Source organism: Bos indicus x Bos taurus, chromosome 3, assembly GCF_003369695.1.
Source record: "Bos indicus x Bos taurus breed Angus x Brahman F1 hybrid chromosome 3, Bos_hybrid_MaternalHap_v2.0, whole genome shotgun sequence".
Classification (NCBI taxonomy): Eukaryota; Metazoa; Chordata; class Mammalia; order Artiodactyla; family Bovidae; genus Bos; species Bos indicus x Bos taurus.
Window position 1 is genome coordinate 82,181,101 of NC_040078.1, and position 20,447 is coordinate 82,201,547.

Consider the following 20,447-nt stretch of genomic DNA (forward strand, 5'->3'; position numbering starts at 1 on the left):
GGAAACCTCCTGCATTTAAAACTCCAGCCTGAGACCAAGACAGGGGCCTAGAGAGTACATTGCAGCAAATGCTCCATAAATAACCAGCCACACAATAGCAAGAAAAATAAACTGTTAACAAGCGCCTAAGGCTTCTAGAGGGCCAAGTGAAAACAGAGAGTCATCTAGTCACCGTCCCTACACTGTAAAATACGTTCAGGGCTGATCTCGGGCAACATCTCTCTATTTTTTGTATTACTCTGGGAATAAAATCGCATTTATATGTACATTTTAAGTACAGACATGGAGCAAGGCTACGTATGACAAAGTAATAAAAGATGCGGGTGAAGAAAAGGAAGCCGAACAGTGAGGGACGGAGCGGGCAAAGAGAGAGACAGCGAGTTGCTTGCTACCTAACTGCAGGTCACAAACGGGGGAGCGTAGTCAATTCTCCTGAAAGCCTCCGCAATCCTCTCACTGCAGCAGTACAGTCCTCGGCCTTCTTTTAATTACCATGGAAACTGCACCTCTCCGCCACCGGAAACAAGATGCGGAGCACCTCCCTAAATGGTCCGGCTAGAAATCTGCGGATACTTATTCCAGAGTGAACAGAGATGGCTCTGTCTCCGTTTTTTCAGGGGGCCTTCTTGTCAGAATCCTGAGAGAGGGCCCTGCGTTGCCCTGGCAGGGGCTGAGTGCTGTCTATGTGTTGACTCTCCTCCCCTCTTACTGGCGTACACTGGGATCCCTTGTCGCTGGCGGAATGTTTCCGGCGGTCTTCTTTGAGTGTGGCACAGCGTCGAGTGACTGTTGGCCCGCGTTTTTCAGGCTTCAGTGTTTCTCTTAGAAGGTTCTCTGTTTACGGAAGGAGTTACTTAGGGATTTTCATCTGGCGACGGAGGTGCATTCTTAAAAGTCGAAATGCCGTAAGTATCTCTTCCTTCGGGTGTTGCTGTGTTTGGGTACCTCTGTGAGCAAGACGAGTAGATATTTTGTGGCCCAGTAACCTTTTCCGTTGTCCTTTTCAGAGAGTAAATTTGTCTGTTTCTCCGACTGTTCCTGGTGCTTGGTACCCCAACCCAACTCTGCTTCTCTTCCTTCCAGTTTTATTTATCTAGTAGTATTTCTTCACTTTAATTCTGATTCTCCAAGGCTTTTGACAGATTTTATAGGCTATGGGCTATATTTAGTGATGTATTGCTTGAAATGATTTCAAATATGTTTAACATACCGAGAATAGGACCAGAGTACATTGCAAAACGCCGTATAATTTGATAAAGCCCCTTAATTTCTAGATTAGTGTGGTTAAGTTCCTATAAACTTGTAGCAGAGCCCACGAACCGGGTCCCAAGAGAACTAAATTTCATCTTCCAAAAGAGGACGCTTAGCCAGTTCTGAAAAGAGCTGACCAACGTTGAGTGAATCACTTAACTTCAGGCTTTAGTTTTCTTGCTTATCATTGCCCTGTAGACTTTTGTTGTTGTTGTTCAAAGCTCAGTAAAGAACGTTTTCTTTGGGGTATGAGTGGAGATAATATATCAGTTGAGTTCAGTCCAGTTGCTCAGTCGTGTCCGACTCTTTGCGACCCCATGGAGTGCAGCAGGCCAGGCTTACCTGTCCATCACCAATTCCCGGAGTTTACCCACACTCATGTTCATTCAGTCGGTGATGCCATTCAACCATCTCATCCTCTGTCGTCCGCTTCTCCTCCCGCCTTCAATCTTTCCCAGCATCAGGGTCTCTTCAGATGAGTCAGTTCTTCCTATCAGGTGGCCAAAGTATTGGAGTTTCAGCCTCAACATCACTCCTTCCAATAAACATTCAGGACTGATCTCCTTAAGGATGGACTGGTTGGATCTCCTTGCAGTCCAAGGGACTCTCAAGAGTCTTCTCCAACACCACAGTTCAAAAGCATCAGTTCTTCCACGCTCAGCTTTCTTTATAGTCCAACTCTCACATCCATACATGACTACTGGAAAAACCATAGCTTTGACTGGATGGACCTTTGTTAGCAAAGTAATGTCTCTGCTTTTTATATGCTGTCTAGGTTGGTCATAACTTTTCTTCCAAGGAGTAAGTGTCTTTTAATGTCTTGGCTGCAGTCACCATCTGCAGTGATTTTGGAGCCCAAAAAATAAAGTCTGACACTGTTTCTGCTGTTTCCCCATCTATTTGCCATAAAGTGATGCCATGATCTTAAGTTTTCTGAATGTTGAGCTTTAAGCCAACTCTTTCATTCTCCTCTTTCACTTTCATCAAGAGGCTCTTTAGTTCTTCACTTTCTGCCATAAGGGTGATGTCATCTGCGTATCTGAGGTTATTGATATTTCTCCCGGCAATCTTGATTCCAGCTTGTGCTTCTTCCAGCCTAGCATTTCTCATGATGTACTCTGCATATAAGTTAAATAAGCAGGGTGACAATATACAGCCTTGACGTACTCCTTCCCTGATTTGGAACCAGTCTGTTGTTCCATGTCCAGTTCTAACTTGCGTCCTGTCTTGCATACAGATTTCTCAAGAGGCAGGTCAGGTGGTCTGGTATTCCCATCTCTTAAAGAATTTTCCACAGTTTATTGTGATCCACACAGTCAAAGGCTTTGGCATAGTCAATAAAGCAGAAATAAATGTTTTTCTGGAACTCTCTTGCCTTTTCAATGATCCAGCAGTTGTTGGCAATTTGATCTCTGGTTCCTCTGCCTTTTCTAAAACCGGCTTGAACGTCTGGAAGTTCACAGTTCATGTATTATTGAAGCCTGGTTTGGGGAATTTTGAGCGTTACTTTACTAGCATGTGAGATGAGTGCAATTGTGCAGTCGTTTGAACATTCTTTGGGATTGGAATGAAAACTGACCTTTTCCAGTCCTGTGGCCACTGCTGAGTTTTCCAAATTTGCTGGCATATTGAGTGCAGCACTTTCACAGCATCATCTTTCAGGATTTGAAATAGCTCAACTGGAATTCCATCACCTCCACTAGCTTTGTTCGTAGCAATGCTTCCTCAGGCCCACTTGACTTCACATTCCAGGATGTCTGGCTCTAGGTGAGTGATCACACCATCCTGATCATCTGGATTATGAAGATCTTTTCTGTACATTTCTTCTCTGTATTCTTGCCACCTGTTCTTAATATCTTCTGCTTCTGTTTGGTCCATACCATTTCTGTCCTTTATTGTGCCCCTCTTTGCATAAAATGTTCCCTTGGTATCTCTAATTTTCCTGAAGCGATCTCTAGTCTTTCCCATTCTGTTGTTTTCCTCTATTTCTTTGAGGAGTGCTTTCTTATCTCTCCTTGCTATTCTTTGGAACTCTGCATTCAAATGGGTATAGCTTTCCTTTTCTCCTTTGTTTTCACTTCTCTTCTTTTCACAGCTTTTTGTAAGGCCTCCTCAGAGAGCCATTTTGCTTTTTTGCATTTCCTTTTCTCGGGGATGGTCTTGATTGCTGTCTCCTGTACAATGTCACAAACCTCCGTCCATAGTTCTTCAGGCACTATGTCCATCAGATCTAGTCCCTTAAATCTATTTCCCACTTTCACTGTATAATGGTAAGGGGTTTGATTTAGGTCATACATGAATGGTCTAGTGATTTTCCCTGCTTTCTTCAATTTCAGTCTGAATTTGGCAATAAGGAGTTCATGATCTGAGCCACAGTCAGCTCCTGGTCTTGTTTTTGCTGACTGTATAGAGCTTCTCCATCTTTGGTTGCAAAGAATATGATCAGTCTGATTTTGGTATTGACCATCTGGTGATGTCCATGTGTAGAGTCTTCTCTTGTGTTGTTGGAAGAGGGTGTTTTCTATGATCAGTGCGGAGATAATATGTAATATATGAAGTTCTCTGGCTGCCTCTTGTCCCCATGCTGATTTAGGTACCCTCCTCCTGTGCACTTCTAGAGTAACTTTTCTCCATTATTTTCAGTTCAGTTCAGTCTCACAGTCATGTCCAACTCTTGGCAACCCAATGGACTATAGCACGCCAGGCTTCCCTGTCCATCACCAACTCCCAGAGCTTGCTCGGATTCATGTCCTTCGAGTTGGTGATGCCATCCAACCATCTCATCCTCTGTCCTCCTCTTCTCCTGTCTTCAGTCTTTCCCAGCATCAGGGTCTTTTCCACTGAGCCTGTTCTTCGAGTCAGGTGGCCAAAGACTTGGAGCTTCAGCTTCAGCATCAGTCCTTCCAATCAATATTCAGGACTGATTTCCTTTAGGATGGACTGGTTTGATCTGGCAGTCCAAGGGACTCTCAAGAGTCTTCTCCAACACCAGAGTTCAAAAGCATCAGCTCTTCGGCACTCAGCTTTCTTTATAGTCCAACTCTCACATCCGTATATGACTACTGGAAAAAGCATATTTTTGACTAGATGGACCTTTGAAGGTAAAGAAGTGTCTCTGCTTTTTAATATGCTCTCTAGGTTTGTCAGGGCTTCCCTCATAGCTCAGTTGGTGAAGAATCCGTCTGGGATGCAGAAAACCCCTTTTCAATTCCTGGGTCGGGAAGATCTGCTGGAGAAGCGATAAGCCTCTCACTCTAGTATTCTTGGGCTTCCCTGGTGGCTCAGCTGGTAAAGATCCACCTGCAATGCCCAAGACCTGGGTTCGATCCCTGGGTTGGGAAGATCCCCTGTTAAAGGGAAAGGCTACCTGCTTCAGTATTCTGGCCTGGAGAATGCCATGGACTGTGCAATCCATGGAGTCACAAAAAGGCGGACACGACTGAGCAACTTTCACTTCGCTTCACTTCCCTTCACGTTTGTCATAGCTTTTCTTCCAAGGAGCAAGCATCTTTTAACATCATGTCTGTAGTCACCATCTGCAGTGATTTTGGAGCCCAAGAAAATACAATCTGTCACTGTCCATTGTTTCCCCATGTATTTGCCAAATGCAGAGTAACACAAGGTGGAAGGAGGAACATCTGAAGGAAATAGAATTGATGTGAAAGTGGGAAGATTTACAGAAATAATAACCTACATTTATTGAATATGTAATTATGATTTGGATACTGTAATTAACTGTTTACCTACATTTTTTGATTGAATCCTAAAAAAGACCTTGGGAGGTAGATGCTGCTGTTATCTCTACTTTCTAGATAAGAGAGCTTAGCACCTAATACAGAGAAGGCAATGGCACCCCACTCCAGTACTTTTGCCTGGAAAATCCCACTGACAGAGGAGCCTGGTAGGCTGCAGTCCATGGGGTCACTAAGAGTCAGACACGACTGAGCGATTTCACTTTCAGTTTTCACTTTCATGCACTGGAGAAGGAAATGGCAACCCACTCCAGTGTTCTTGCCTGGAGAATCCCAGGGATGGCAGAGCCTGCTGGGCTGCCGTCTATGGGGTTGCACAGAGTCAGACACAACTGAAATGACTTAGCAGCAGCAGCACCTAATAAGGTATCCTACACACAGGTACCAATAAATATGTTTCACTTATACCTTTAGAAGTTATGGATTATTAAAGAGGTTTTCCTTTCCCCAGAATGAAGAAAAAAGACTTGCCTTTGTACTCTTGCACTAGAAAAAGAACCCAGTTAGCACTTATACAAAACTATGAGGATAACGTTGCAAATTCCCTGTCAAATAGGAAATCAGTGGAATGTGGTTTGTGTTTGCATAATAAGTAGTGATACTTCCTGAGGTATGCTTGTGTTCTGCTGTAGATAGTAGGGAACCCCTAAAAACTTTTAAATGTGGACCTTTTGGGCACCTGTTTTCTTAACATATTAACTGGTACATGTTATCTTAGGAGAGTCTGCAGTAATTATATTCTGACAATAAATACATGACCTTAAAGTTGTATAGCAGCTTTATATGTATATATATAAAGTTGATATATAGCAACTTCACTGAGTTAATTTTGGCAAAGTGATTCAAGATGAAATTAATGGTTATGTAATGCAAAAGTACTTCGGTAGAGGATCTCCATAATTGTTAGGAAACTTTTAGTTTTCAACGTGGTTAAACTGCAGGGTCACAAATAATGGTGCAAAAAGTTATCTTGATAAGTTATATGTGAAAGTGATATGGCTTTTAAGTGATGTTGAGATGATAACTTTTTGATATGAACTTGGCATTTTTGGCATGGGATTGTGTGACCTATCTCCTCTCTAATTTATTTTATCATTGACATGGAAAAAGTATAACAAGTAATTTTGGAATATGCATGGCCTAAATTAATGTAAAGGAAGTATAACAGTAATGTCCCATAACAATAGAGTGGATGGGTGAATCTTAAAAACATACCGGATGAAAGAGCCAATTTGTAGAAAATTACATATAGCATATTACCTTTATAAAGCATGAAAGTGAAAGTCGCTTAGTTGTGTCCAACTCTTTGTGACCCCATGGACTATACAGTCCATGGAATTCTCCAGGCCAGAATACTAGAAGTGACCAGAATACTGTCGATTCTCCAGGGAGTCTTCCCAACCCAGGGATCGAACCCAGGTGTTGGGCTTTGCAGGTGGATTCTTTACCAGCTGAGCCACAAAGGAAGCCCTTATAAAGCTTAAGAACAAGCAAAAAACTATAGTTGAGGATTCTGTATGTTTATAATAAGTTTATTTATGGAAGAAAAACAGAGGAATGATAAATACAAAATTTAGTTTAATGATAGCCTTTCTGGGGAAAGCAGACGGATTAGAGACAGCACATATAGGTGTACCCATCCATATTGGTAATGGTCTAGTTCTTAAGTTGTATGGTGAGTTTATGGGTGTTTATTTTCACATTATGCTTCATAAACTAATCATTCTATATGTATTCTTTAGTGTCAAATACTACTCAAAATGTTTTTTAAAGATTTAGAAATTATCTTGAATTATAGTCTCAATAACTATAGTTTTCTCCGCCTTCTCTTTGGTCATATAAAGCAGATGCTATCTTGGAGTTGGGAAAACAAATGCATTGGATAAATGCTGTTCCTGATTCCATTAGGCTAATCATCATCCCTTTCAACTTTGCTTCTCTCCTGTGTACATTATAAAATTAGTGTCATCATTATTTCTCCATCTAGGTTGCAACCTTAAATTTTTTTAATTTTTGGATTTGAAGACTTTGAAGTAAGACAAACCAGGGTTTGAATCTTGGTTCTGCTACTTTACCAACTGTGACACTTACGTTGTTACTCATTGATCTCATGGATTAGTATAGTTATTCAATAAATAGTAATTGAATGATTAAGTTGCTGCTTTAAAGAGATTTCATCTTTTGTAGCCAAATTTCAAACCATGTTTATATTTGCATAATCAGTTCAGTTGCTCAGTCGTGTCCGACTTTTTGCAACCCCATGAACCACAGTACACCAGGCCTCCCTGTCCATCACCAACTCCTGGAATCCACCCAAACCCATGTCCATTGTGTCAGTGATACCATCCAACCGTCTCACCCTCTGTCGTCCCCTTTTCCTCCTGCCCTCAATCTTTCCCAGCATCAGCGTCTTGTCAAATGAGTCACCTCTCCACACCAGGTGGCCGAAGTATTGGGGTTTCAGCTTCAACATCAGTCCCTCCAATGAACACCCAGGACTGATCTCCTTTAGGATGGACTGGTTGGATCTCCTTGCAGTCCAAGGGACTCTCAAGAGTCTTCTCCAACACCACAGTTCAAAAGCATCAATTCTTCAGCGCTCAGATTTCTTTATAGTTCAACTCTCACATCCATACATGACTACTGGAAAAACCATAGCCTTGACTAGATGGACCTTTGTTGGCAATGTAATGTCTCTGCTTTTTTATATGCTGTCTAGGTTGCTCATAATTGTCCTTTCAAGGAGCAAGCGTCTTTTAATTTCATGACTGCAATCACCATCCACAGTGATTTTGGAGCCCAGAAAAATAAAGTCTGACACTGCTTCCACTGTTTCCCCATCTATTTGCCATGAAGTGATGGGACCGGATGCCATGATCTTAGTTTTCTGAATTTAAGCCAACTTTTTCACTCTTCTCTTTCCTCAAGAGGCTCTTTAGTTCTTCTTCACTTTCTGCCATAAGAGTGGTGTCATCTGCATCTCTGAGGTTATTGATATTTCTCCCGGCAATCTTGATTCCAGCTTGTGCTTCCCCCATCCCAGCATTTCTCTTGATGTACTCTGCATATAAGTTAAATAAGCAGGGTGACAATATACAGCCTTGACGTACTCCTTTTCCTATTTGGAACCAGTCTGTTGTTCCATGTCCAGTTCTGACTGTTGCTTCCTGACCTGCATATAGGTTTCTCAAGAGGCAGATCAGGTGGTCTGATATTCCCATCTCTTTCAGAATTTTCCATAATTTGCATAATACTAAAAGTCAGATTATTATTTGCATAATACTAAAAGTCATTTCATCTTTGGGACAGATGAAAATGGGAAATATTTCCTTCTGTCCCAAAGGAAAGATCTTTGGAGTACACATTAGATACGTTAAGATTGAAAGAGCAATGGCCCCTGAGTGGCTCACAAACAGTCTGGCAGTCAGAAGCACTTTACAAGGAGAGGCACACTCTGATAATGAACATGCCCAGGGGCCTCCCTTGGACTTGAGGCATCCAATTCTAATTTCCCCTCACAGGAGAACTGGAGAAGGAGACAGCAACCTACTCCAGTATTCTTTCCTGGAGAATTTCATTGACAAAGGACCGTGGCGGGCTACAGTCCATGGGATCACAAAGAGTCAGACATGACTGAGTGACTAACACTTACACTTTAAAGTCAAACATAGTTTTGTAATAGCTCTTCCTATAAATAATCAAATCTCCTTTTAAGTGCTTCCCCTGCCCCATTATATCTTTTCCTTTTTAAAGATTCCTAGTATTACTTGCTTAGTTTTTCTAATTACTGTGGATTATTATACTAATTCAGAGAAGGCAATGGCACCCCACTCCAGTACTCTTGCCTGGAAAAGCCCATGGACGGCGGAGCCTGGTAGGCTGCAGTCCATAGGGTCGCTAAGAGTCGGACACGACTGAGTGACTTCACTTTCACTTTTCACTTTCATGCATTGGAGAAGGAAATGGCAACCCACTCCAGTTTTCTTGCCTGGAGAATCCCAGGGACGGAGGAGCCTGGTGGGCTGCCGTCTGTGGGGTCGCACGGAGTCGGACACGACTGAAGCAACTTAGCAGCAGCAGCAGCAGCGTTATACTAATTCAGACAAGGACATTCCATCTGTTTCTGTGAGTTAATTTTATTCTGTTCCAAGCTGTCGACTGAGTTAAGGTTATAGTTGGAATACTTTTAGTATTGGAGGAAACTATGTTAAACAGTATTTCTGTGGGGTCCATTCTGATGACATATCATGAAAATCGGTGAGTTTCTCTGAGAGAACATTAAAATATGCTTTATATTCCTTGATAAAGGAGATTGATTCCAGGAAGCCGCACATGTACCCACATCTGTGTATGCTCAAGTCCCTTATATAAAATGGCTTAGTAAAATGGAAATGGTTGGCCCTGTGTATCCAAGGGTTTTCTGTCCACAGATTCAACCAACCATGGGTGAAAATCTTGACCACAGATGTGAAACCCATTAATATGGAGGGTACACTGTATATTTATTGAAAAAAATCTGTATAAGTAGACTAGTACAGTTCAAACCCATGTTATTCAAGGGTCAACTGTATATATTTTTTGCTTATAACTTCTTGAATAGACGCAAGTGTTTAAAGCAAGAATAATAATACTTATTGTGAGTTTTATAACGTTTGTATGTTTAACAGTATAACACAAAGGACAGAGTGAGTGGACAGTAACACTGTAAGAGTCTTACATTTTTGTAAAGTTGTATTAACTCTAAATGAACTGTGATGTGTTAAAAAGGTATGTTATAGTTCCCAAAGTAACTAATAAAAATTACAAAGAAAGATAATACATAACCAAAAAGTAAAAAAAACAGTAGAAGAATTGAAGTGGTATATTAAAAATATCTAATCAAAAGAAGGCAGCAAAGGAAGATCAGAGGGAAAAAAACAAGAGACAGAAAACAGGTAGCAAAATGTAGACCCAACTGTAAAATAATTCCATTAAATCTAAGTGCAGTAAAGACACCAATGAAAAGATTGAGAATATCGACTAGATTTAAAGCTATATATATATATCCCAACTCATTTAATCCTAGTAACACAGATACCACCCCCATCAGAAACCAAAGTACAAAAAAAGAATTGTAAGAAAATTGCTGGCTGATGTATTCTTTTTCATGAATGTAGAATCAACTCAAAATTTAAGACTTGAAGGTAATACCTAGGATCATAAAACTCTTGAAGAAAACATAGGCCATAAACTCCATAACATTGGTCTTGGCAATGATCTTTTGGATCTGACACTGCAAGCAAAGGCATTAACAGAAAAATAAGTGGGACAACATCAAAATAAAAAGTTTCTGCACAGAAAAATCTTCTTCATCAACAAAATGAAAAGGCAATTTGCAGAATGGGAGAAAGTATTTGCATATTATGTATCTGATAAGGGATTAAAATCCAAAATATACAAAGAACTCCTACAACTCAATAGCAAAAAAAGAAAATGAAAACCAATCAGTTCCAGAGAGGTCATTTTTTAAAGGCCTGCTCCCACCAGCCCAGCCCAGACCAAGCCGACGTTGAGGGCCGCTCCTCAGCGGAAGGGCCGATGCAGGCCGCGCCCTGGAAAAAAAAAAAAAAAGAAAACCAATCAGATTAAAAAATGGGCAGAGGATCTGAGGAAACATTTTTTCTGGAGAAGACATACAGATGGCCAGCAGGTACATGAAAAGGTGTTCAGCATCACTAATTAAAATGGAAAGCAAAACCACAATAAGATATCACCTCACACCTAATAGAATGGCTCTTATCAGAAAGATAAGAGATAACAGGTGCTGGTGAGAATGTGGAGAAAGGGGATCCTGGGCTCTCCTAGTGGGAATCTAAATTGGTGCAGCCACTATGGAAAGCAATAAGGAGTTTCCTCAAAATATAGAACTCCTATGTGATCCAGCAACTCCATTTCTGAGTGTTTTTCTGAAGGAAATCAAAACACTAACCCAGAAAGATACATGTACATGTTCATTACAGCATTATTTACAATAGCCAAGTATCCACCAGTGGTTGAATGGATAAAGAAAATCTGGTGTGTGTATATATGTGTGAGTATTATATGAGTGTGTGTATATATATATATATTATTCAACCATAACGAAAAAGAAAATCCTGCCACTTGGAATATGGATGGCATCTTGAGGCCTTATGCTAGACAAAATATCAAAAAGAAAGGTTAATACCATATAATCTCAGTTATATTCAGAATCTTTAAAAAGAACAAACTCAGGGAAAAAGAGGTAAGACTTGTGTTTACTAGAGATGGGGGATAGGGAGGGAAGAATTGAAGGAAGGTGGTCAAAAGGTACAGACTTCTAGTTATGAAATACATTAAGTACTGGGAAGGTAATGTACAGTGTGGTTACTATAGTTAATAATACTATATTGTATGTTTGAAAGTTACTAAGAGAGTAGTCAAGTGGGCCTTAGAAAGCGAAGTCGATTGGGCCTTAGGAAACATCACTACAAACAAAGCTAGTGGAGATAATGGAGTTTCAGTTGAGCTGTTTCAAATCCTAAAAGATGATGCTGTTAAAGTGTTCCACTCAATATGCCAGCAAGTTTGGAAAACTCAGCAGTGGTCACAGGACTGGAAAAGATCAGTTTTCATTCCAATCCCAAAGAAAGTCAATATCAAAGAAAGTTCCAACTACCACACAGTTGCAGTTATCTCACATGCTAGCAAAGTAACACTCCAAATTCTCCAATCCAGGCTTCAACAGTATGTGAACTGAGAACTTCTAGATGTTCAAGCTGAATTTAGAAAAGGCAGAGGAGCCAAAGATAAAATTGCTAGCATCCACTGGATCATCAAAAAAGCAGGAGAGTTCCAGAAAAACATCTGCTTTATTGACTATGCCAAAGCCTTTGACTGTGTGGATCACAGCAGACTGTGGGAAATTCTTCAAGAGATGGGAATACCAGACCACCTTAACTGCCTCCTGAGAAATCTGTATGCAGGTCAAGAAGCAACAGTTAGAAACAGATGTGGAACAACAGACTGGTTCCAAATTGGGAAAGGAGGATGTCAAGGCTGCATATTGTCACCCTGCTTATTTAACTTAAATGCAGAGTACATCATGCAAAATGCCAGGCTGAATGAAGCACAAACTGGAATCAAGATTGCTGGGGGAAATATCAATAACCTCAGATATGCAGATGACACCATCCTTACGGTAGAAAGTGAAGAACTAAAGAGCCTCTTGATGAAAGTGAAAAAGGAGAGTGAAAAAGTTGGCTTAAAGCTCAACATTCAGAAAACAAAGATCATGGCATCCAGTCCCATCACTTCATGGCAAATAGATGGGGAAATAGTGGAAACAGTGACAGACTTTATTTTTTGGGCTCCAAAATCACTGCTAATGGTGACTGCAGCCAAGACATTAAAAGACACTTACTCCTTGGAAGAAAAGTTATGACCAACCTAGACAGCATATAAAAAGCAGAGACATTACTTTGCTAACAAAGGTCCATCCAGTCAAAGCTATGGTTTTTCCAGTAGTCATGTATGGATGTGAGAGTTGGACTATAAAGAAAGCTGAGCGTGGAAGAACTGATGCTTTTGAACTGTGGTGTTGGAGAAGACTCTTGAGAGTCCCTTGGACTGCAAGGAGATCCAACCAGTCCATCCTTAAGGAGATCAGTCCTGAATGTTTATTGGAAGGAGTGATGTTGAGGCTGAAACTCCAATACTTTGGCCACCTGATAGGAAGAACTGACTCATCTGAAGAGACCCTGATGCTGGGAAAGATTGAAGGCAAGAGGAGAAGGGGATGACAGAGGATGAGATGGTTGGATGATATTACTGACTCAATGGACCTGAATTTGAGTAAACTCTGTGAGTTGGTGACAGATAGGGAGGCCTGGAGTGCACAATCCATGGGGTCACAAAGAGTTGGATCCGACTGAGCGACTGAACTGAACTGAAGCTCCCTGGGTTGATGATGGACAGGGAAGCCTGGTGTTCTGCAGTCCATGGAGTCGCCAAGTTGGACACACCTGAGTGAGTAAACTGAACTGAAGAGAGTAGCCCTCAAAGTTTTCATCACAAGAAAAACAATTATAAATGAGTGTGGTGATGGATTTTAACTAGACTTACTATGATGATCATTTCACAGTATATACATACATTGAATCATTTTGTTGTGTATCTGAAATTAATGTATTTCAATTGTTGAATTATTGTTCAGTTATTGAAATTAATTGTATTTCAATCAAAGAAATTTCCTGACTTTGTTGGTTGTATTGTGATTATGTAAGAGAATATTCTTGTTCTTAGAAAAACACACAGAAATATTTTTGAATAAAGTTATACAGGGTCTCAAGATTGCCGGGAGAAATATCAATAACCTCAGATATGCAGATGACACCACCCTTATGGCAGAAAGTGAAGAGGAACTCAAAAGCCTCTTGATGAAAGTGAAAGAGGAGAGTGAAAAAGTTGGCTTAAAGCTCAACATTCAGAAAACGAAGATCATGGCATCCGGTCCCATCACTTCATGGGAAGTAGATGGGGAAACAGTGTCAGACTTTATTTTTTGGGGCTCCAAAATCACTGCAGATGGTGACTGCAGCCATGAAATTAAAAGACGCTTACTCCTTGGAAGGAAAGTTATGACCAACCTAGATAGCATATTCAAAAGCAGAGACATTACTTTGCCAACAAAGGTTCATCTAGTCAAGGCTATGGTTTTTCCTGTGGTCATGTATGGATGTGAGAGTTGGACTGTGAAGAAGGCTGAGTGCCGAAGAATTGATGCTTTTGAACTGTGGTGTTGGAGAAGACTCTTGAGAGTCCCTTGGACTGCAAGGAGATCCAACCAGTCCATTCTGAAGATCAGCCCTGGGATTTCTTTGGAAGGAATGATGCTAAAGCTGAAACTCTAGTACTTTGTCCACCTCATGTGAAGAGTTGACTTACTGGAAAGGACTCTGATGCTGGGAGGGATTGGGGGCAGGAGGAGAAGGGGATGACAGAGGATGAGATGCCTGGATGGCATCCCTGACTCAATGGACATGAGTCTGGGTGAACTCCGGGAGTTGGTGATGGACAGGGAGGCGTGGCGTGCTGTGATTCATGGGGTTGCAAAAAGTCGGACATGACTGAGCGACTGAACTGAACTGATACAGGGTCTCTAACATTTTCAGTAGATCATAAAAAAAAAAAAAAATTGTATATGTATATATTCGTGTTTGTTTATATAGAGAATGGTAAAGCAACTGGGACAAAATGTAATAAGTATTAAAGTCTGGGTCAAGGATAACAAAAACTTATTCCTAATTTTTTTTTTTTTTTTGAGTGCTTAGGTCTATAGCATTAGATTATATGGACTTGATTGGATTAGATGATTCCCTTCTTTCTAGTCTGCCTGCAATGCGGGAGACCCAAGTTCAGTCCCTGGGTTGGAAAGATCCCCTGGAGAAGGAAATGGCAGCCCACTCCAATATTCTGCCTGGAAAATCCCATGGACGGAGAAGCCTGGCAGGCTACAGTCCACTGGGTCACAGAGTCAGACATGACTAACAACTTCCACTTTCATAGTTGTTTTACAATACTATGTTGGTTCCTGTTGTACATACAACAAAGTAAATCAGCTCTGTGTATACATATTCGAATCCCTCTTGGGCCTCCCACCCACCCCCAGTCCGTCCTACCCACTTGGCATTATAGTAGAGCATCAAGCTGAGCTCCGTGTGCTGTACTGCAGGTTTCTGGTACAGATAACTTAGAATATTTTTAACTTTAAAATATATAAAAATTAAATTACCCCTCAAACTACTCATCAAATTGTTTTTTAACTTGCTCTGTAACAAGAGAAGCCACTGCAATGAGAAGCCCTCTTGCCACAACTAGAGAAAGTCCGTGAGCATCAATGGAGACCCAGTGTAGCCATAAACAAATAAATAGAAATAAACATTTAAAAATGCTAATGGATGGGTTAAACAGTAAATTAGATGCAATTAAAGAAAGAATTGTAAACTAGAAGATTGACCTGAAGAAACTGTGCAAAAAGTAGCATAGAGATTAATGATAAGAAATAGATGTTTAGACATATTAAAAATGGAATAGAAAATCTAAGATTTCTTCTAGAGGGATTCGCAGAAAGGTAGAATCAAGGAGAACCAGTATTTGGAGAGATTATGGCTTAGATTTTTCCAGAACTGATAAGATACAAATCCACATAAAGAGACTGCTTTAGATACAAACCGACATGGTTGTGTGCTTAGTCGCTCAGTCATACATGACTCTTTTTGACCCTTTGCACTATAGCCCTCCAGGCTCCTCTGTCCATGCAATTTTTCAGGAAAGAATACTGGAGCAGGTTGCCATTTTTCTTCTCCAGGAGATTTTCCCAACGCAAGGATCAAACTCGTGTCTCCTGTGTCTCCTCATTGCGGGCAGATTCTTTACCCTGTGAGCTATACGGGGAAGCCCAGTTCTCTATCAGTCTTTTGATAGAGAAACTTTTGACACCGTAAACATGTTGCCCAATAACTGGTCATGGTTTGGGCCAGTTTTATCATTAAGAATAGCAAGATTAATCATTAGTTACTTTCACGTGGTAACCATGTTTCTGTGTGCATTGGAGTGATAGTCCCACTTACCCATACTGTGATAGTGAATTATTATATGACCTCTGTGAATGTTGAACACAAAAGAGCATAAACTTGAGTGAAAGGGAGAATGCAAAAGAGATGGGAGATTCTTATTCCTTCTTTGCTTATTCCCATATGTAGAATGAAAAACATCATTTTAGATTTCTTAATTTATATCTTTAAGAGTCACATGGGATGTGAATTTGGCCATTGCCTTTAGTCAAAGGATTTCTAAGGGTCTCATAAGCATATTGCATAATCTTCTAAACACTCTTCATGTAGTTGTAGCTGGCAGTAATATCTCCATTATAGAGAGGAGTAAATGGAAGCACGGTATACCAAATGATATTTTTATATCCATCAGAAATGTCTTACTGGTTTACAGGCCAGTATTACTATCAACTTTATGAAGCTTAGTGAGATTATGTGATTTGCCCAACCTTAGAGAAAGAATTTGGCATAACATCAAGGCTCCCTGAGTCTTATCTGCCTTACTAATTTTATCTCCTCCCCACACATACACACACTTAGCCTCAGTTCTGCTACTCAAGTCATATTTAATCCAATGTTTTAAAAGTCCTGTAAGGGATGATGGATAACTGTTAGTCACAATTGTGGTTACTTATGAGGGAAAAAAAAGGCTGAACAGGATGGGACAAAAGAAAGGTTTGGCAGGAGGTGGGGGTAGATGAAACACATCTCCCATCCAAGTTCTAACCAGCTCGGACCCTGATTAGCTTCTGAGGTCAGATGAGATTGGGTGCATTCAGGGTGGTATGGCCATAGACAGATGGCAAACTTCTATTTGTTCAGTGATGGTTACAAGTGTGGTTGCCTTATAATAATCCATTAAGCAATATATTTGTTTAATGTTAAAAAAGAGAAAGTCCTGTAAGGGAACCTTAACTCATGTAGCTTCATGAGTCTTTGAAGTATCATTCCTGGTTCTTAATTAAAAATCAAATGATAGTTTATTTTTTTCTAGAACAACTTTTTAAAAAAATATTGTAACTGCTATTAGTAATGTTGTATACTAAAACTCATGCATTTGTTCTGTTCTGATGAATTGTTATTCATTTGCCAAGTCATGTCTGATTCTTTGTGCCCTCATGGACTGTAGCCTACCAGGCTCCTCTGTTCATGAGATTTTCCAGGCAAGAATACTGGGGTGAATTACTATTTCCTTCTCCACGGGCTCTTCCTGAATCAGTGATCCAATCCGTGTCTCCTGCATTGGAAGGCAGATTCTTTACTACTGAACTAGCAGAGAAGCCCTCTGATGAGTTAGAGAATCCTAGTCAGGATATTACCATGTGGTAAGCTAAATAAAATAGTGGAAGATGGTCTTAAAGAGTAATATGGCTAATTCTATACAGTTACTCTCTGCCTGTTGATATAAAACCATATTCTTTATCTTTCTTAAATCCTCACCAGCAGTAGTGCTGGTAGCAAACAGAATTTGATCCCAGTGAATCTAAACCTAGTACACCTAAAGCTGGACTTACATTCAAATTGTGGGCATAGGTGTGGATATGGGTTAAGGTGGAAATGAAGAAAACCTGTAGAATTTAAAGTTACCCATAAGAGGGGTGTAATTAGGAAATAATAGGTGGGATGTAATTAGTATATAGTGAGGCTTCCCTGGAGACTCAGTGGTAAAGAATCTGCCTGCCAATGCAGGAGACACATATTGAGTCCCTGAGTTGAGACTATACTTGAGAAGGAGATGTCAACCCACTCCAGTATCCTTGCCTGGGAAGTACTATGGACAGATGGGCCTGGGAGGCTGCAGTTCATGTGCTCACAAAAGAGTCAGACATGACTTAGTTAAAGTGTAGTTCTGTGGCATTTAAGTATAGGTAACCCTTGAGTTATTTGGGGATTAAGGACACCAGTTACAGTTCACTTATAGCTTTACAATCAGCATTGCGTATCCCTTGTTCCACATCCACGGATTCAACCAGCTATGGTTTGTGTAGTACTACAGTACGTATTTGTTGGAAAAATAAAGCTCAAGTATAGGTGGATCCTCGCAGTTCAAACTCATGTTGTTCAAGGATCAACTGTACATTCACATAGTTGTATAACTGTCACCATCATTCATTTCCAAAACTTTTTTTTATCTTGCAGAACTGAGATTTTCTGTCTGTTGAACAGTAACTCCCTATTCACCTCTCCTCCCAGCCCCTGGTGACTACCTTTCTATTTTCTATCTTTATGAATTGACTACTTTAAGCACCTCACTTGAATGGAATTATATAGTATTTGTCCCTTTTTGATTGGCTTTTTCACTAGCATAATGTCTTCAAGGTTCATCCGTGTTGTAGCATGTGGAATTTCTTTCCCTTTAAGGCTGAATAATATTCCCTTGTGTGTGGTGTGTGTGTGATTGTGTGTATTCACACACAGATATATATATATATGCCAAATTTGTTTTACATATTCCTCTGTCCACAGACACTTGCACTGCTTTCAGCTTTTGGCTGTTGTCAGTGATGCTGTTATGAACATGAATGTACAGATGTGTCCCTGCTTTTAGTTCTTTAGGGTATATGTTCAGAATTGGGATTGCTGGATTATATGTTAATTCTATGTTTAATTTTTTGAGGAACTGCCAAACTATTTCTATAGCAGCTGTACCATTTTACAGTCCTATCAGCATAAGAGTTCCAGTTCTGCATCCTGGCAAACCCCTGTTTTCTAGGGGTTTTTGGGGGGTGGGGTGGGATTGATAGTAGTCATCCTAATGACTTGTGGTGTTATCTTGTGGTTCTGATTTGCATTTCCCTAATATTATTGATGTTGAGCATCATTTCTTGTGTTTTCCACCCACTTGTATATCTTTTTCAGAGAAATGTCTATTTGAGTTCTTTGCCTGTTTTGACATGCCCCTTTTTTAAAACCAGTGAAAGTCTCTCTGTCATGTCTGACTCTTTGCGACTATACAGTCCGTGGAATTCTCTAGGCCAGAATACTGGAGTGGGTAGCCTTTCCCTTCTCCAGGGGATCTTCCCAACCCAGGAATCAAACTGGGGTCTCCTGCGTTGCAGGCAGATTCTTTACCAACTGAGCTATCAGGGAAGCCCTGATAAAACCAGGTTCAATTCCTAGATTGGAAAGATATGCTGAAGAAGGGATAGGCTACCCACTCCAGTATTCTTTGGCTTCCCTTGTGGCTCAGCTGGTGAAGAATCTGCCTACAATGTGGGAGACCTGGGTTCAATCCCTGGATTGGGAAGATCCCCTGGAGAAGGGAAAGGCTATCCACTCCAGTGTTGTGGCCTGGAGAATTCTGTGGCCCATATAGTCCGTGGGGTCACAAAGAGTCGGACACGACTGAGTGACTTAAATTTTTTTAAAACCAAGGTAGTAACCACAAGAGATACTTATTTATTACTTTATAGAACTACCAGAGATAGATCACTTTTAATTGCTAATTAATACTGGTAGCAGATGAATAAATACTTTCGGAAAATATTTGTATATATAAACATGTAATCAAGTTTTGCCTATCCTTTGTGCATTTCATCCATCTCTTTCTGTTTCTGTTAACACAGTCCTAATCCATTTAACATCATCTCATGTTTGTGCTACTGTTGGTTGTTTTTTCAAAAAGGTAAAAGCATTTAGTGGGTGCTTAATTTGATAATTTATATCTTGACACTGGGCCCAGTTCTAACAGAATGGTAAAAATAGATGTTCATAAATTCCTCTAGTAGTTTGCTCTTCTTTACCTCTTCTTTAGCACCTCCCCCTCGATTCAACAAGGATTTATTGGGATGTGAAATCTGAGTTTCCCTGAGATTGTGTGATAGTGGATAAATCACACCAAGTCTTCCCTATTGGATGAACCAAATAATCTCTTAGGTCCCTCCTAGTCTTGTCTGGTAAATGTCTTTATGATTTTTGTAAATATTACCAGCTTTTGGTCATTAGATGCCTGAATTATCTGAAAACCACATTACCCACAATAAACCATGTTTTTAGATTTTCACTGAAGAGAGGGGAAGATAACAGTCTAACTCAAATTACTTTCTTATTTACTATCATATATCTCCTTGGGCTTCTTCTTAGATCAATGTCAGACCTAACTAGAAACCTTTTAAATACAAGCATTTAGTTTTCTAAGAATTAGCCATCACTCATAAAGCAATATAGTATTTTGAGCAGTTAATGTCAGGGTGGGGTTTGTTTACTTCTGAAAAGTCGTATTGCGTCTTAACAGCATGTAAAAACAAAGGCTAAAACTGTACTGTGTACTTTTAGTTTTTGATTTCTACTTTTGAAGTTTTATGGGCTTCCCTTGTGGCTCAGCTGGTAAAGAATCTGCCTGCAATGCCAGGGACCTGGGTTTGATCCCTGGGTTGGGAAGATCCCCTAGAAAAGGGAAAGGCTACCCACTCCAGTATTCTGGCCTGGAGAATTCCACAGACTGTGTAGTCCATGGGATCGCAAAGAGTTGGACACAACTGAGCAACTTTCATTTTCACTTTCACTTTGAAGTTTTATAAATACAAAAACGTCTCACACATCTGAATAGGGTAATATATATTCCGAAACTAAATATGTGTACTTTTTTGAATTAAATGCCATTTTTATTTGTTCATACCTCTGTTCACTTGCTTTATTGAGAATTCACATTAAATTGATTTCAAGTGGACTTCTAAAAGATATGAGTAATTCTTCAAACCAATTTAGTTAATCTTAAGAAATAATGTTATATGTTAGGCTAATGTAAATATAATAGCAAAATTAAATGAACTATTCTAGATAAACTTTTGTATTTAACATTTATTGCTGAATAATTTTTATAAATTGTCTATTT

At 40.0% G+C, this 20,447-nt stretch overlaps 2 protein-coding genes across 7 annotated transcripts in view; one reads left to right on the forward strand and one right to left on the reverse strand.

Moving 5' to 3' along the window:
- The window catches only part of EFCAB7 (EF-hand calcium binding domain 7), a 55,010-nt gene extending 54,474 nt beyond the window's left edge, over positions 1-536 (reverse strand). For both annotated transcript variants that reach the window (XM_027537032.1, XM_027537031.1), the window contains exon 1: positions 393-536. The gene's annotated coding sequence lies outside the window, so the exon portion shown is untranslated. The remainder of the gene's footprint in view (positions 1-392) is intronic.
- A 257-nt stretch (positions 537-793) lies between these two features.
- The window catches only part of ITGB3BP (integrin subunit beta 3 binding protein), a 106,783-nt gene continuing 87,129 nt past the window's right edge, over positions 794-20,447 (forward strand). For all 5 annotated transcript variants that reach the window (XR_003510340.1, XM_027537040.1, XM_027537039.1 and 2 more), the window contains exon 1: positions 794-905. Coding sequence is in view for 4 of the 5 variants with exons in the window: in XM_027537040.1 (XP_027392841.1) it covers positions 901-905 (5 nt within the window). In the remaining variant the exon portion in view is untranslated. The remainder of the gene's footprint in view (positions 906-20,447) is intronic.